Source organism: Caenorhabditis remanei, chromosome X (genome assembly GCF_010183535.1).
Source record: "Caenorhabditis remanei strain PX506 chromosome X, whole genome shotgun sequence".
Classification (NCBI taxonomy): domain Eukaryota; kingdom Metazoa; phylum Nematoda; class Chromadorea; order Rhabditida; family Rhabditidae; genus Caenorhabditis; species Caenorhabditis remanei.
The window spans coordinates 7,003,828-7,021,822 of NC_071333.1; the positions used below are offsets into that span (position 1 = coordinate 7,003,828).

At 36.2% G+C, this 17,995-nt stretch overlaps 2 protein-coding genes across 2 annotated transcripts; both read right to left on the reverse strand.

The window, feature by feature from the left end:
• Positions 1–3,447: 3,447 nt before the first annotated feature.
• Positions 3,448–3,905, reverse strand: GCK72_023340 (uncharacterized protein; the record flags this gene model as incomplete). Its single annotated transcript, XM_053735353.1, has 3 exons — positions 3,448–3,500; positions 3,560–3,696; positions 3,850–3,905. The coding sequence occupies 3 exons, from the start codon at positions 3,903–3,905 to the stop codon at positions 3,448–3,450; spliced, it is 246 nt and encodes an 81-aa protein (XP_053578919.1).
• Positions 3,906–5,143: 1,238 nt separating this feature from the next.
• GCK72_023341 (uncharacterized protein) lies at positions 5,144–8,825 on the reverse strand (the record flags this gene model as incomplete). The annotated part of the gene is made up of 9 exons (XM_003106638.2): positions 5,144–5,209; positions 5,298–5,405; positions 5,453–5,605; positions 5,656–5,726; positions 6,086–7,100; positions 7,148–7,312; positions 7,360–8,022; positions 8,533–8,646; positions 8,700–8,825. The coding sequence occupies 9 exons, from the start codon at positions 8,823–8,825 to the stop codon at positions 5,144–5,146; spliced, it is 2,481 nt and encodes an 826-aa protein (XP_003106686.2).
• Positions 8,826–17,995: the final 9,170 nt, after the last annotated feature.

Genomic DNA, 17,995 nt, shown 5'->3' on the forward strand with positions numbered 1-17,995 from the left:
AAGTTTGTAAACAATTAAGTTAGTTTTCATAGAAAAGAGGGATGCATCAAATTACTAGAAAAAAGATAGAAAGAGTTGTTGTGTAAGTTAGAAGAAAAATATCCAAGAGATGAAATAAGATGAGATGAGAAGCAGAATATGAGAATGGTTTATGAGAAATGAGAAACTGAAATAGAAGGTTTTAGATTACAAGAAAACAAGTTCTCAGTAGTTGTCGTGTCCCCGACCATAAATTTTTTTGTAACCAATCATTAACATGAAAAAAGAGAACGTATGCATTAAAAATCTAAACCTTGCCCTATAATTAGAAGCAAATTGCAAAAAGTTTCATTCTGAAACAAAAATTATTTGGAAAATATAAATTAGCGGAACCAGGCACAAACACTCACATGCTTCACTTACCTTAAGAGACACCACCAGCTCGAGTCGTTCAAGCCAATAAAATGAGGAATTCGAAGCTAAAAGAGGAGGAGCTAAAGGCGGGTAAACAAGAAGCTCATGCAACATGCTCTCAGAAACGGAAATTGAAAAAAAAGCGTATGGGTTTGACCAAACAAGAAGAAGTAAGAGAGCCGAAGACGTAGAATGAATACATCAAAGTCATTGGTGGGCATTCAGGTGAAAAGATTAGTAGAACATGAAGGATACTAATGAGCCTTGAATATTATTCACTGAGAATATGACACGGTGTCACTAACGGTATGACGTGAAAGAGCGTTCATCAGAATTTCATTTAAGCTATTAGAAATGAATTGGAGATCTCATTCAGATAATCAATGTTAAGCATGTTTTGAGTTTTGAGATACAAAACTAGCTCTGTGAGACCTCCTGGAGTTTCAGGATTACTGTAGAGTTCAAATGATGATTTCAAGCACTTATGTTAGATCGATAAGTATGGTGTCAGTTTCTCAAGTGGCCTCCTAAGTTTGTCCAGAATGTGAAAACATGGCCATATTTCTGGAGCTGATTTTCTCTCACTCCTTTTCTCTTTTCTGCCTAAATACGTCTCTTTTCTGCCTAAATACGTCATCAGCTCATAAGAAATTCAGAAGGAGTCGTGAGGCTTTCTAGGAGTTGTTTTCGCTTTTTTCAGGAAAACAACAACCAGGAAATCCGAATGTTATAACACTGACTTCAGGACTTGCTGTTTGTGCGAAAGAAAGAAGTCCGTATGGAGAAATAAATAACAGAGCATCCTCTCTCGAGTAATGTCGTTATTTTCATAATGGGCCCTTGGTCATATTTTTCCAATAAAAAAGATACTCGAGAAAAGTTTTACGAGACGAAACTTTTTCTTGACTTGTTGTTGCAGTTTCTGAGCAAACAACGACACTGTGAATCCATGAATCTTGCAACTTCTGGTTCCGATTACTTTGTTTATGTGGAGGAAATCCGTTATTTGTGAAACGTTTACGCCTTTTTTCCGAGTTGTTGATCTCTTTTTTACGCTGAGCCACCAACCCTTGACCTCAATTCGTTTACAAATTCTCCAAAAACAATTCGAAGGAAGTTTACGATATCTATTCTTCTCATCAAGTCGTTGTTGTCTCTTTTTTACACTTGTGAAACCGAACCCTTGGCCTTTGCCTGCCACTGGACACCGAATTCAGTGTAATATCGTAGTATCTTTTTCTTTTTTCTGCTTTCTCGTATGTTGCTGTTCTAAGACCACACGAGCAGGAGTCATGGTGCTCAGTTGCGTGAAACACAGAAAACGAGTAATTTTGTCAACAACTGCTGGCGTGCTTAATGCTAATCGAGAAAAAATAGAGGAAAAAAGCATGAAAGATGAAAGTGACCACTAGTCTAATGGATTACACATGGCAAACGAGGGTGAGGCAGTTGTTCGCCCACGATATAGTATACGTTGAAGGATGGTAATCTTTCCGGTTTTCTTCAAAATGACATCTGCTCCAACCATTACGTCTCACGAGCAGCTTTGAGCAGTTGGTTGATAGTAAGACAGTTGCCATTTCAAAAGAGTCACAAAATGAGATTAAAGACGGGAATTGAAGGGCCTGGGAAAACGGATCAAATAACAAAGGAGAGGGATCAGTGAAGTTGAGTCATTTAGCATTATCAAAAGAAATATAAGTATTAAAAAGATGAAAAATGGATATGGTGAAGTATATTGAGATGAATAATCGGATTAGAATAGAAAAACGGAGAAACTGGAATTGAAAATGATGACGGTTGCAATTTGTTGAAACACGAAAGAACTGAACGTCGACAATGGCAAGATGAGCTCCGCTTCGTCAGCAAATAAGATAAGAAGTTGCAGTTCAGCGAAAAACGAACTACCATAGTAATGATAGGCACTAGAAGACATTTTGCGAAAAGTTGATAAAACATAAATCAAGAAATGTTGATATTGACAAAATTCAAGAGATTATAGGTATCGAGCAAACATTAACAAAGTTGCTGTTTCAATTGCCATCTTTCAAGAATTCTAAATTATAGCCTCGAAGCTAGAAGCTGTGACTCACATTTCAAAACTTCTATAAGATATCCGAGCCGGCGCTCAAAATAAATAATACATCAGGGTGCCTAGCAAAACACCATTAAAAGAATGGAGAGTTTAGGAAGCCGTCTCTCGTAAGGACCCTTGCTCCCATACAAAAACTTTTTTACGGGGCGCGAGGAGCAGGTGCTGGCAAAAAAGGGGTGTGGTGTGAGGGGCGAAAGATGTTTAGAGTCAACGAAAAAAAAAGGAAAAGTGGGAGCACAACTCTCGACTGACTGAATAAACATTACGCAGCACCCTAGTCGTTTTTCATACTATTTTTTTAACTCTCAAAAAAAATCGAGAAGTTGCGAACTCCAAACAGATACACAAACAATTTCAATAATATTGAACGGTTCCGATGAAACTTTTCGTGAAACTGTGATGAGTAAATACTAAATGAAGTGATTCGTGAACCAGTCTTTGACGTAATGTTTCAACTTTCCAGAAAATGAAAGATTATTTTGTGCGACGCTTGCAAAAAATGAATGGCCTGTTCCATGACATGGGAAGATGACACGGTTGAGTTGGCATGTATTTGAATGATTGGCAGAAATTCTTACATTGAGAATATCAGATAGCTAATTCAATTAAGAATCTGAAAAGTCAAATCGAAAACATTGCAGATGTTAATCTAATTTTTTATTTTTTTCTCGTTTACTGGATACCATTGGATTTTTTTATATAAGAGTTTTCTGGGAAACAACAGGGTCTTTTTGTTCACGTAAATGTTGTAATAACCTCTTACTCCAATATAGTTCTCCAAGAAAATAAAACACTAAGATAGTGAAAAAAATGATAAGTAGTGTGAAAATTGCCACGGTCACCAAATTTATTTACAAAAAATTTTGTTGACAAAAATTGAAACACGTATTATGCTGGTCTTGTTTCTTATCGCAAACCACATCTGCCCCGACTTATTAGGAGTGCGTGTTCCACATAATTCAGTTGCACGTCTTGACAAGTGTCGGCTTGCTGTCAAACGGTTTGCCATCTGCTGAAAACCAGGATTAGCATCTAAAACATCTGCCACGAAGAGTGAGAAAGAACACGTACCTTGCATCATTCTGCAGAGACCGTTTCCGTTTTCATCCTCAAACAGATCATTCGGGTCGGCGCAATATGCGGTCTGTCTTTGAAAGCACATCTCGTCCAGGAGGTCTTCCGTAACAATCTCGGACTCCAGAGCGTGTCTGCGGAAATAATTAATATGAAGAAAAAGCGGTGATAATTGGTGTTGTCGCACCGCATGGAAAAAAAATAATTGACGATTGGCATAGGTATTTGGAAATGCATAGATTCGATTTTACCATGCACCCATGATAAGATTTTATTAGGTAACATACTTTGAGTAGCCAAGTTTTGAGAGAAATTCTTCAATGGTCACCATTTTGTCAGACATTGTTTTCCTTGCTGTGGTGAATCTGAAAAAAAAACAAAAATCGTGATAACAATAATTTATTTTAAAAAGTTTCAATATGAGTATTGCACAAAAATCTCACTTCTCTTATTCACTTTTCTCACAATCCTTCATTCTCACACCCACACTCGTTTTTTTTGTTTTTGATAATGAATGTTATTTATTATTGTCTGCCACTCCGTAAATGAAAATTTGGCTTGAATAAAAAATTAGATTCAGTTTTTAATTAATAAAGACGACGGGCGAAAACAATTGACTCTAGTGAATTGCTAAGTTACAATGACAAGAAATGAGCAGAAAAATAAAAAATGAAATGGAGAAAGACAAAAAGAATTTTGAAGCGTGTATCCAAGGGGACAAAAAAAAAGAATGGAGAAAAACCATTGAGAAAGAGAAAAACATGGAGGAAAAAGAATCGGATATGAATTGGTCACTTAGCAGTGCCAGATGTGAATATCCAAATGGTTGAAAGAGGAAGGTGTCACTGTTTGAAAAACGGGAGAGAGGCGCCGAAATGTTTTATGATGATGAGTTATGATACGAGTTGCCTATTTCTCTTCACCCCGCATACACACATACACCCACACAATATATATGGATAATTCTTTTTTCTCGATAAAAACTGATATGGTTGGGCAATTTGAATGACAGGCACAGTTTTGGGAGAGAGAAAGAATTGAAATTCAGTTTTTGGGGTTATAGTCTTTTTTTCTAGTTCCTGAAATGAATACTGATATGGGCATCGCATATGACCAATAAACTTTTTTGAGGTTTTTAGAATCGTAAAACTAAGGAAAACATTACTTCAAAAAATGTTCCACATCAGCCAGGTGTATTTGCAATGTGTCTATCTACATCTGTTTCATTCACATTTGTCCCAGAGGATTATATTTTCAAATTGTTGCAAAAAAGATGTGACACTTCTCTTTCGCAGATGTTTATAATTGAATTGTTTTTCGAAAGTGAGCATTTTCCGAGTAATAGGTTTATTTTTAATTCAGAATATGAAAGAGAAAGGGGGAAGTGGAGAGTTGGGGTTGAAAGATATTTTCTTTTTCAGTGAATAGACAAAAAAGGAGGGGAGAGAAGAGGGACATTTGGTAATCACGATAATATCTGATAATATTATAGGATAAGTGAATGGAAAGTGAAAAATAAAAGAATTAATGAGAATTACAAAGTATAAATTTAGAATATGAAGTTTAGTGAAAGAGAGAGAGTTAATGATGGTGGTGCTCTGGGTCGCCAATCTCTGTATTGCTGGTGTAAACAAACCACGATTTTACCTGAAATATAAATAATTGAGTTTGGATGCTGAAGAGGACCAGGTGTCAATCACAGGTGTGTGAGATTATAAATCAAAAACCACTATACCTCATTATTAGTGTTTCTGATTGAAGTGTTGGTATGAATGGTGGTGTCAAACAAGTCGATTTCAGCAACAACTGCTCCTCGCTCATGAGTCGCACTACGAGCGTAGATCTGGAACACAAAGAGATAAAATTTGAGTGATACGGTGATTACAGTACCTTCAAGCTTTCCTTGGGAGCAAGGATCAATGAAGCTGGAAGGTCAACGTAAACACTCTTCTGTCCGAATTCATGAATGAGTTTGAATCCGCCAATATCTGCGGATTTCTTGGAGCTTCTGTTGACAAGTTGAACGAAGTCTGGGGTCACATCCTAAAATATTTCATTTTTAATTCAAGTACCCCCAAACAGAGAGCTGATACCGAAATCTTCACTCTGCCTTTGTACCATCTAGTGAATCTCTGGAAGTTGTCCTCGTCAACACTGTCAAAGCCTGTAAAAACTTTCTGTCATTCCCTCCTGGTTAAGTTGATGTTTAGTTTCATATCGGTTGTCATTTTTTCAGTTTTTGCATTAAAGCCGTAAAACTCATAAAAATGTTGAAAAGCCTAATCACAAAAAATTTTGTACGTTTTTCCCGTGCGCTCATTTTGTGTACTCTCGCCTTATCAGCAAGTATTTTTCCAACTAATCTGGAAACTCTTTCACAAAACGAAATGCAAAGCGGCAATTGTTGGAAAATGGGTTTTAGGGAGCTTAATGTTGTTTGAGGCAATCTGAGACAAAGACATTTTTAAACTGTTCCAGCAGGTTTAAAAAAGTGTTTCGTTCAAGAGCCATAAATCAACTTACTGCTGACATCCTCAATTTGGCCATTTTGATATGGTCGAGCGGCTTCTGGTCTCACAGTTCTTGGTGTTGGGGAGTAATGGTTGATATCTACACGAGTGTCAACTGCACTGCTGCTCACGGAATTAGAAGCCTGGTGATGATGACCATAATGGCTTCTGTGCTCGGTTCCTCTGTTATAGATAGAGTCGTATCCAATAGTTTCAGATATCGGGCGGATTGGCGGGAAGTTAGTAGTTACACGCTCATCTCTAATGGTAGTTCCATGTCCGATACCTGTTTGGGAACCGGTAACACTTGCTCCAGTAGCACTGGTATGGGTTTGACCAATAGTACCAACAACTGGGCGTGAAGTGTCAATGTCAGTACGTGTGTATGGCTCATAAGATGCAATCGTATCATAGGTTCTTCTGAGACCTGGAGATGGAGTTCTGTGCATGGATCCATCGCGAGATCGAATGGTTTGAGACTCGTAGGTAGTCAAACGAGAGCGATCAGCGGGGTAGTCAGTAGTTGGGATCGGTGGCAGTGGGATAGTTGGGACTGGTGGAAGTGGTTGTGGGGTAGGAGGAGCTTGAGTGATTGGTACCGCTGGGTATGCGTAGGATGGAGAAGTATAAGTGTCAATGACAGAATTGCGACTGTGGCTGTGAGAACGAGAATCAGAGCGATATGGAGAGTAAGATCTGTCTCTGCTGGAATCAACATTCGTTTCGCGAATGTACTGGTTCGGCTGGATTGGTTGAACTGGTGGAATTGGAGCCAAAATTGGTTGAATTGGCTGAGTAGGTGCCTGATGTGAAGGTGGCGCTTGGTAGATATAATCCACACGGTGGCGTGTTCTGTCCACAACGCTTTCTACGGTGCTCTCAGAGCGAACACTGCTCCGATGAGATGTAAATTCCGTGTTGTTGCGGTTGAGAGCTCGAGCGATAACTTGAGTGCTTCCAGTGTGAGCTGTTGGATTTCCAGATTGATCCAAAAGTCTTCGGTAGACTGCAATTTCTTTCTCGAGATCCTGAAATTTTCAAAATGTATTATAGTTACTGATGTTGGACATCTTACAATGTTCAGATCACAAAGTTTCTCCAACTCGACACTGATTGATGTGCATTGTTCTCTCAGTTTTTCGATTTCCTTGGTCTTTGAATCCAAGCTAATATCAAATGATTGATAATTCTCGCCTATCTCCAGACGAAGAAGCTCGATTTGTTGACTCAGAGTAGAATTCTAAACAAAAAAGTGTAACGGACGGTGGTATTTTGTGTTTAACTTACTCTAATTTCAATATTCGAAACTTGTTGCTGCAATTCATGACAATTAGTCTTGACGATTGTAAGTTCTCCCTTCAGTTTGTCCGTAGTGAAGGTGATCGGTTGACTAACATTGATACGAGCAATTTCTCTTTCCAAACGGACACGAATCTCTTCTTCGTTTCTCACACGCTTAAACTCGTAGTCATTACGGATGTCGGCGATTGATTGGCGGAGTTGGTCACGGAAGACGTGACGATCGGCGTTACGGTCACGGGTGAAATACTTGTGCTCATTCATGATGATTCTCTTGTTGTCCTCTTCCATATTGCGGATACTGTTCAGAAGTTCGTTTTTGCGAACAAGATATTCTTGTTGGAGACTAACCGCCTGGTCGGTTCTCATTCTCATCAAGTTGATTTGCTCGAAAATGCGTCCACTGTTTTGCTTGAGCAATCTGTTCTTATCCTCCATGTACTTGATTCTTCGCTTTGTCAAACAATCTTCATACTTGATTTGGCAGATGCGGGCAAAGTCATCATCGACTTCTTTTGGAACACCCAATGCCGCTTTTGCTGTATGTCTCCATTGCTGTTCGGCTTCTTTCACTTGTTGCGACAAATGACTTTGCTCATTCAAAAGTTGTTGACGGTTTCTGTTGATGTCTTCAATCCCACTTCTGACGTTCTGAAATACAATTTCGGTTTCAATCCTACTTGTTTCTTGAATTTGTAAATCAACGTTTTCGTTATCACTTTTTTTGACAATGTTTCAAGTGACCACTACAGATGTGTATATATTTTTTGATATCAGTAGTTAGTATGAAAGTCTAAAAATCGCCACTCCCTTGCACTAATGATAATTATAGAAATGTATTTCACACTGGAAACAATTGATCATAAAGATTATTGTGTGTCATAAAAGCGACGTGTGTACGCGGGCGGTGTTGTTTGACAGAGAGCTGCAAGAAGTACTCTACGAAGGAGCAAAAGTTATCACGTACATTTGGAAAACTATTAAAATGTGTAGTTCTATTGTTCTCCTTTTGTCTCTTTTTGAAGTATAAACATGTTCATGGGCATTAAAAGTTTTGTTGACCAAAAGTGAAGATTGCCCACACAGAGAGTAATATTGAGGTGATAAGGAACGAAAGAATGATGGGAACTTAAGAGTACTGGAATTATAAGGTTGACTTACTCTAATCTCTAACTCATAGATCTCATTGATTCCACTACTATCAGATTGAACTCCGCTTTTGAGCAAGTTGTAGTCATGTTCCAATGCAGCATGTTCTGCTTCCATGTAGTGGACCTGGAAAGTTGATTATTTTGTAATTATTTCTCGAATTTTCATATCAAACTTACATGTTCAATAATATCCACAAACTTGTCATTGAGTTGTACTAGATCTTCACGCTCTGAGAGCTTAGCCCTCGACAGATGTAAGAGGCAATCCCTGGCGTTTGCGGAATTCATCAGGTTCTGTAACATTGCAAGAATTGAAAATCGCTGAAGTGACAGAGAAGTACTACAAGATCAGATGCTGAAAATAAGTTCGACGAGAAAGGGCAAACCTATGCAAAATGAATGGAAAAGTTCTTATCAGGATTGTAAAGGTGAGAACAAAAAAATGTGAGAGGCGTGAGGTGAAAAGCCGTGAAAAAGTTTTAAAAGTGTGATGACAGGAGAAAACCAAATCGGCTCTTACAATTTTGATGGCATGCCATTCTGATAGTAAAAGAGGTGAAGAATGTTTGTGAGTATGTTTCACTCGGATGGCGGTACTTTAGCACGTTTCTTATCACTATTAAAATAAAGAAGAGGAAATGGAGAGCGAGAAAGAAGGTGTTTAGAAGTGAGAGTGAGTGAATGGAAGAGACAAATATAGTAGTTGGGGGCTGATTATAGAGTATAGACGTGGAAACAATCAAACTGTATAGAATATGCTCATGTTGCTATGTAAGTAGGTGGAGAGGATGAATCATGGGACTTGCAAATTGTGAGTCAGGAAAAAATGCTTCGGTGTTGCTTTTTGAGTAAAATGACAAGTTTATTGAGTTAATTTTTGCTTATAAACAATTAATGGAAAACTAAATTTTTACAATGCATCAGTAATTATGGGGTTGGATTGTATTCGATGAGCAGTTCCATTTTAGTAAGTTCCAATCCGGTAGTATGAAGACATGAAATACAAATTATAGTGATTTGACGCTATACTGTTCACTGAAAGCTCCAAAAAAAGCTTCATAAAAGTTCAATTCTGATTCCAAATTCATTTCCGTTACGAGAAATTATCTGTTTACTGAAAATCTCCATATTTTGAAATCACCACCTGTTTATATCTGACAAATCAGTTTTTTACATTGACAAGTTCAAAGTCTTATATTTACTAAAGATTTGTCATTCAATTCATTCTGGTATACTGTCCTTCCATAACCATTTCCTTCATTATTCCAAATCTCTCCACTCACTTCTACAACTGTAATCAACTTCTTCTTAAATAAACAACGACGCGAGTGATCGTCAATTGTTAGTACCCATTCCCGAAGGACACGGAAGCAAAAAAAAGTACATTTCATCGATGCCTCCATGGCAACTCGCTAATAAGACTCTTTATTTTGCTTTCCGACAACTCCATCGTTCATCATCAGCAATGACGGCCCGCATAACATGCTTTGAAAGAACTAAAATTAGTATTCTTCGCCGACTACAATTGGTTTGGTTCTGGTCTTATTTTCAGTTAGCATATTTTTCGGATCTGTCACTTGCTTCCAAAAAGTTTCTAGATCTAGAACATCCTTCACTTGCTTCCATTTAATTTCAGATAATTCTTTTTTTTGGCGCTTCACACTTTTTACCTCATGGAGTATCGAATACAAAATACATAAATGACCCCACTTTTTATTTGTCTTTGGCTTATAAGAGTGGCTTGGGGCAAAAAAAATAAGAGAAAAAACATTCATTTCATTCAATCAGTCAAATATTTGACAGTGTCATTTTCCTTTTCTCCATCGTTATACACTCACTCCCTCATTTTTTTCTGTTCCAGAATCTGAGCTAAATTCAAATCTCTGCTGAAAAACCAAAACATTTTTAACAAGGCTATCAATTTCTGAAAGTTGATACCACACCTGTTAGGAGCGCTTACTTGTTTTGCCATGCCTGTTAGTGTGTATGTGTACGTCCAATGGATAATACAACCAAGGATAACAACACAATAAAAGCATCGGATTGCCTTGAAAGGGTTCTGAGTGTGCTCCCATGTTTTCTGTGTGTAGAGTGGATTCCGCTTCCTCTAGTTGTTTGGACTTGACTTTAAACACCGCAAGACTGATCCGCATTCCAATGAGTTCCGGTGAATTTCAAATAACTCATACCATCCTTTGTTCCGTGTGAGGAAAGAAGTTAATTCAGTACCTAAATTTAGAACAAAAACTTAGAAGACGATGCATTATGCGTCATTTCTCAGATCATCTAATTTAGATACCACATTTATTTTTCCCAAATGAATTCTTCCGACAATTCATCGAAAATGCATTACACGAGTAACCGTGCCTATTTTGAAACTAATGTGAGTATACACAAAATTTTGATCTAACTCAGAAATAAACCTGTCCGCATATCTACATATTTATCTTCTTAGAGCCTCGGTACTAGACAACAGGGAATCCTCAAAACTTAGCTAGCAATAACAACAATAACAAGTACATTCCTCCTATAAGATCGCTTCATTAATTTTTCATTATTGGGACAAAAAGGTAGAGTATTCATTTCTCAAAACGATTTTGGGTGCCAGAAATTTCAGTTTCCGGGTTTTAAGAGAAAAGTTGTCAAGCATCCATTTAGTATAAAGATTGAAACTTTGCATTGTTTATTCGTAGTTTATGAACTGAACTAAATTTTTTTCAGCGAGTTCAGAAATGTGAACAGAATAACCATTGTTCTTTGCATGATTATATTTATGAACATATTGTTGTTCTCATGTTTCAGATATAGATGATCTGTTGATCTTGTTCCCACTGAATTTGAAAGCTATAATTTTTCATATTTCTTAAAAATCTTTTGCAAACCTTTTCAAATTGAGTCGAAATTACTACACCAATAAAACTGACATAATTATGGTTTAATAAATGTTGATTCCACTATTTTAAATGGGTCAAGTTTTGTTTTCATTACTCTATGTTTGAGTTGAAAAATTTTGAAATTCCAAAAAAATGTGAATGAACTTTTGCACCGAATGAATCTTCAACAGCGTTTTTTTCGTTAAATCTGATGATTTCTGAGATTTGTTTTCCCACCAAAAAGGAACCCAAAACCTAAAATAAACAAGAGTGGTATAAAGTGGAAGAGGTCGACATGAACAAATGGATGGGAATTCTTTCCGATTCCTTCCGTTTTTTCAGTTTTGTTTTTGACGTCACTATTCGTTTCTGTCAAACAACGAATTCCAAAATTTATTCATTTTCTAGAAAGTGCGTCCCGTTTATTCTTCTTCCTCTTCGAATGAATTCGTCAAAAATTCAATTAGCAATACTGGAAACGGCATGAAATGAAGACAAAAGAACAAAAGAAAAAAAACAAGAGTTCGGTATGGGAAGTGGCTCAATGTTGAATACTTAAATTCGAATTAAGTTTATGTTCGCAAATTCCCCACGACTCGACGCATGACTTCAAACAATTTTAAATTCAAAAAAAAATTTCATTTCACCATAAAAGTCTTATGGCAAAGTAAGACACTGAGAAAGTAACTCATGTCAAAATGTTTTTTTCTTATTTCAATTCTTCCCATCGTTTTTTTCTAGTCTTCATCCTATTTAATTCTAGTTGTATTCCTCGTGCAATGGGATGAAGAATTAGAACACTGAACCTTCTGCCATCTAATTTCCAAATAAGACTTTTGTTCTCTCTGAAGACTTTTTTCTAGTACGAAAATGACATTTGAGGCCTTCAATCAATTTTTGTTTTAGCCTTGAATGTAGTTCAATCTCCAAATCTTATGTATAGTGCTGCCTAAAATATGAAATCTACAAATTAGTTCATCCTTGATTCTTTTTTTCATCAACATTCGTATAGTCAGCACCCTTTATATTCGCTTTCAAAATCCGTTTAACGAAGCGGAACTATAATGACTCCTTCCACTCTTTCGAAAAGCAGAAAAGGATTTATTCTTCATTAACGAAAAGATCACGAGGGGGTTATTTCTCTCAGTCACCAAAATGTCATGGTTTTGATGAGCTTTCGCAGTTCAAAGTGTCCGTTTTTCATTCTTCTTTTTTGCATAAACCTTCTTGTGCAAGCTCAATCCTATTTCTGCTGCCCTGCTTAGAAGACGTTCAAAATGTGGTCTTTTTCTATGAACTGGTAAGTCATGAATGTACTCAGTGTTTCGTCGTCGTATTCGTCTTGAAATTTTGTTTCCGTCTAAAACTGACGTCATCACTTTATTCCGCTTACAGTTTGGTACATGGCCAAATGTTCTCATTATTTGAGTATAAAAAGAGGTGATATTATTTTTCAACTCATTTTTTGATATTGAAGAGTAAGTAGTTGTTCTGAAGAAAAAATACTTCCTGGCGTTTTTCCCAACGTGTTTTGAAACGTTTGCAGGTCGCAATCATAATTTACGAACCCTTTTCAAAAATATGAGACGTAGTTACAGAAATCTCTCAGAAGTAGAAGTTCCGTTATGAACTGAATTTTTTACTGTTGTTTCGATAAGTCAACCCTTGTAAATTCTCAACTATCAAAATACTATTCAAATATATACATACATATAAACAATGTACACACAATATTTATATTTCTCGTCTCTCTATCTTCATTTTTTGCTCATCTTTGACAAATTAATGTCTTAGACGGCGATGTCTCATTTTCACACATTTTCTTCTGATTGTGCTCTGAAACCATGAACTGAATTTTAAGACGCACTCTCTGACTCGTTCGATCACCCATAGGCACACGAAAAAAGTTGATCATCTCCGATTTGCCTATAATTTTTATCAAAGATAGTATCAAGTGTTCTCAGCAAATTGGGGTACTTTTTGACCGGGTCCGTCACCTGGGTACCTAGGAAAATCGAAAAATCGATATTTTTCGAAAATTTTTCCTAAAGTAGTTAGGTATGAAATCTCAACGGGAAGTTATTGTAGACACTATTTTTAGCATTTTTTGTGTTTAGAAGAAAATTCCAGCTCAACACCTTCATAGTGAAAATTTTAAAAATTCATGAAATTTTCGGGTTTTCTTCATGAAATCGTTTTTATCTCGGCAGTGACACGAGAAGACAGCGTTTTTTATTCAAAATTCTAAATTTACATAAAATTTAGTATTGGATCCATGTTGTTCCTACTGGTATCTCTATCCCCAAAGAACACTTTTTTGGGGAAGTATGTGAAAAAGTGCGATTTCAATTTTCGAGGCCTTCCGGTAAATCATTTTTGATGTTTCAAATTGATGGTTTTTTATAATTTTTAATTCAATCATGTCTTTTTTTTTCATTCCCAACACAATTTTCGATCATACCAGAAAAAAATTTCAGAAAAAATTGAATTTTTTGATTTTTTGAAATTTTTTCCTGAACTGAATCATTCGAACTGAAATATTGAGGATGGCATTATAAAATTGGGAGAATATTACTGGAACATGATCTAAGTTTACAAAATAACTAATTTCCACCATCGGATCATCTGTTACTTACGCTTTAATGATGAAATTCAGCGAAAGGTTCTACTTGGGAGGTTGGTGCTAAGGTCCTTCACACTTGCAACGTTATTTGGCTGATGACTGTGTTGAAAGTGACAGAAAAAAAAAGAAAACTACAAAAATCGATACAAAAAGAAAGATTTTCAAGAAAAAAAAAGAAAATTATTGTTCTGATTTCCACAAAAGACCAGTCCATTGAACACGTATGAGTCTTATTTTTTTCAAATTTTTCTTTTAAAATCTTGATAAATTAATGAGTTTTTGTAGTTTTCTTTCTTTTCCTGTCACTTTCAACACAGTCATCAACCAAATAACGTTGCAAGTGTGAAGGACCTTAGCACCAACCTCCCAAGTAGAACCTTGGGCTGAATTTCATCATTAAAGCGTAAGTAACAGATGATCCGATGGTGGAAATTGATTGTTTTGTAAACCTAGATTATGTTTCAGTCATATTCTCTTAATTTTATAATGCTATCCTTAATATTTCAGTTCGAATGATTCAGTTCAGGAAAAAATTTCAAAAAATCAAAAAATTCAATTTTTCTGAAATTTTTTACTGATATGATCTAAAATTGTGTCGGGAATGAAAAAAAAGACATGCTTAAATTAAAAATTATAAAAAACCATCAATTTGAAACATCAAAAATGATTTACCGGAAATTGAAATCGCACTTTTTCACATACTTCCCCAAAAAAGTGTTCTTTGGGGATAGAGATGCCAGTAGGGACAACATGGATCCAATACCAAATTTTATGTAGATTTAGAATTTTAAATAAAAAACGCTGTCTTCTCGTGTCACTGCCGAGATAAAAACGATTTCATGAAAAAAACCAGAAAATTTCATGAATTTTTAAAATTTTCACAATGAAGGTGTTGAGCTGGAATTTTCTTCTTAACACAAAAAATGCTTAAAATAGTGTCTACAATAACTTCCCGTTGAGATTTCATACCTAACTACTTTAGGAAAAATTTTCGAAAAATATCGATTTTTTGATTTTCCTAGGTACCCAGGTGACGGACCCGGTCAAAAAGTACCCCAATTTGCTGAGAACACTTGATACTATCTTTGATCAAAATTATAGGCAAATCGGAGATGGTCAACTTTTTTCGTGTGCCTATGGCCTGTTGACCGATGCTCGATCGACTCCGAGAGTGCGTCTTAAATGTTCAGTATTTTGTTCCGCCTTTCTCATCAGAACATGAAACTAATAGAGTGTGAAAAATGAAGATGCTCAGAAACTGAATATGCACAAGAATGAGAAAAAAACGCGGGGGCTTTTTTTCTTGTTATGACTTGTTACCTAACCGTCGTTGTTCGCCAGTTTTTTCTACACCATCCATCTTTCACCCGCCCATTTTTTCAGTGCGGTTGTGAATGATGAAAAAAGGAAATAGCATGGCGAGCTGGATGAATGGGAAATCCACAAAATTTGGTTAGTACACCCATCTACCCTATTTCGGTATATACTTTTTGTTTTCATTTCTCCTCTTCTAGGAATTTCATAGTATTTCAGGTTTCTTGTTCCTCATTCCGTATTCAACGATTTACAGGTTCCCCTATTTTCAGAGACTCACTTCTATATTTTTTGCACATTTTGAAAATGTACTTTTTCACCATCTACTAGATTTGAAAATCTGATGAAAAGTCTAATGAATAGGTCACAGTGATAAGTCTAGAAATTTCCTTGATACTTATTACTCATTGATGATTATGAATTTGACACTTCCAACTTATTCTGCTTGACGACACATTTTTACGGTGTTATGAGAAACGAGGAAATTTTAAACAATGTCTATCCTGTCCTGTTCAGCACACCTAAAGATTGAAAACTAAGAAATTTGGTGATGCATAAAAATCAAACTAATGAGAAGTTTTCATTCCAATTTCTCATTCAAAACAAAATCTTCAAACTTCATTCCAAGAGAAAAAATGATGTCAGTTGAGTAAAGAGATGTGATATGGGTATGTGACAATTGGAGGAAAATTGCAGTGGTGGCAACGCAAAAATTAGAATTCTGAGCATAAGTAGATCAAATGATGAATCAGCCCAGATTCTTCGTCGAGCCTGTTTTTTATTCTAATGGATTGCATTGCTGTTTTTCTTTTCTTTTTTGTCCGTCATTGTTATTGGTTTGGTTTCCAAATTGGCTGACTGAGAATGGTGATGGACGCGAGCATATTTAAAATGGTGTCTGTGTTTATGAGTCAACGGAAGAAGATGCTTACCGAAAACCGATCTATTTTTTTTCTTAGTTGAGGTCGTTGCCTCAGATCCTAAGATCTCCAGAAGTTCCCACATTTTTAGTGTTGGTCATATTTTTCTCTTATTTTTCCAAAAAACTCTTCACTTTTACTACTTATGAGACCCACTTAGAAAACCTTTAAAACGTCTCCGTTTCACTTCCTTCCTCACTTTTTGGAAGAAAAACACATTCGATTGTTTTATAGAGTTCAGAATTCTAACAAAATTTAAAATTAAAACACGAAATTTAAAAATAAACATTGTTGTGTTTTTTTTCTCAATGTGGAGACATATTCAAACCCTTGTGGATTACCACTGTTACTAATCTCGATGTTTTTTTTTCTAATTACAGTTTTCTCATATAATCCATACCCATTTCCACTGTTTCGCATTTATTCCATGTCTAGGATCAAATTGATCATTGACGTTCAAATAAACTAAATATGATTGTGGAGGCTTTTGGACTTTAAGTGATCACATGCTATCATCAAATCTAGTATCGGTTTAGAATACTCCCCTGGCAATTAGTGACGCCTGGAGAGCATATCTTATGGTAATAACATGATAGCTAGAGAAGTATAGATAAATGACCTATCCCATAAGGTATGCAGGTTTTAATACGCAGGTCTTTAGTTGGAGCAACCCATTTTGGTTAATTATTTGTTGCTTGCTGTCATTTTTGGAGAATCATTCATGATCATTGTGTTTTGTGATCTGAACAGTTGAAAATTTGTTCTCTTCTTCACAATTTATTTTAAGCTAGTCTTCCCTATGAAAAAATAGTCATTTCAAATAGGACTCCAAGTTTTCATAGTTTCTGATCACTAAAAAAACAGAGACCCAAATAGGAAATACGTGCGCAGCCTAGGTATTATATCCGATTCCGGTCTGAACTTTCAAATAAGTATTTATTCATTTCCGAATTCTGGATTGATAAAAGCAACCTAGTCAAAAATGATATCAAGTCATATCTTCTTTTTCAAATTTTCATAGGGGAAAGGTCCTTATCTGTTTGAATGGTTCATGAAGCTGAAGATAAGCCCTTTTTCTCATCACCCACCTGCACTCTAGCCAGTCTTCCTTTATCCCTCGTGATGTTTCAAGCGCTCTTTTGCGGCAAAAAAATCGGCCGCTCTTTCGGGCTCCGCCCCTATCAAGGAGTCGCTTCGACCCAGTCTCATTAGTTCGTTCTATCCCAACTTGGGCACCGACACAACGGTTATATTTCAATTACCATCTAATATGTCCAATTTTTACAATGAGGCAAAATTCCTAATTTCTGACGGGGAGAAAATGAGGTAAGCTAAGTCATAGAGGGCATCCTTGGTCTTACTCGGGTTAGAATAGGCGCTCCGCAATCGTAAATAATTCAGGTGGTTTTCGTTCTCGTTCTTCTTTTCACTGCACTTTTCGCGTGATTTCGGAAATTTTTGTGTGAAAAAACGGCTTTCCTCCCTCCATAAACCTCATTATCGTTTTTCATTCCATTTTTGAAGTACTATGTGTTTTGCTTACGGATTCACATTGTGATGACTGGTTTTCACAAAAACTAAATTTAAGAGAATATTGTAAAAAAGTATTATCTTTGGATCAGAACATCTGAAAAGTAACAATTTGACGTTTTCTCTACGACATTCAAATAAATTAGAATCATGAAAAAACATCTGGACGTCTGACCCACATGTCTGACACACTTATATAGAAACTAATCCAAC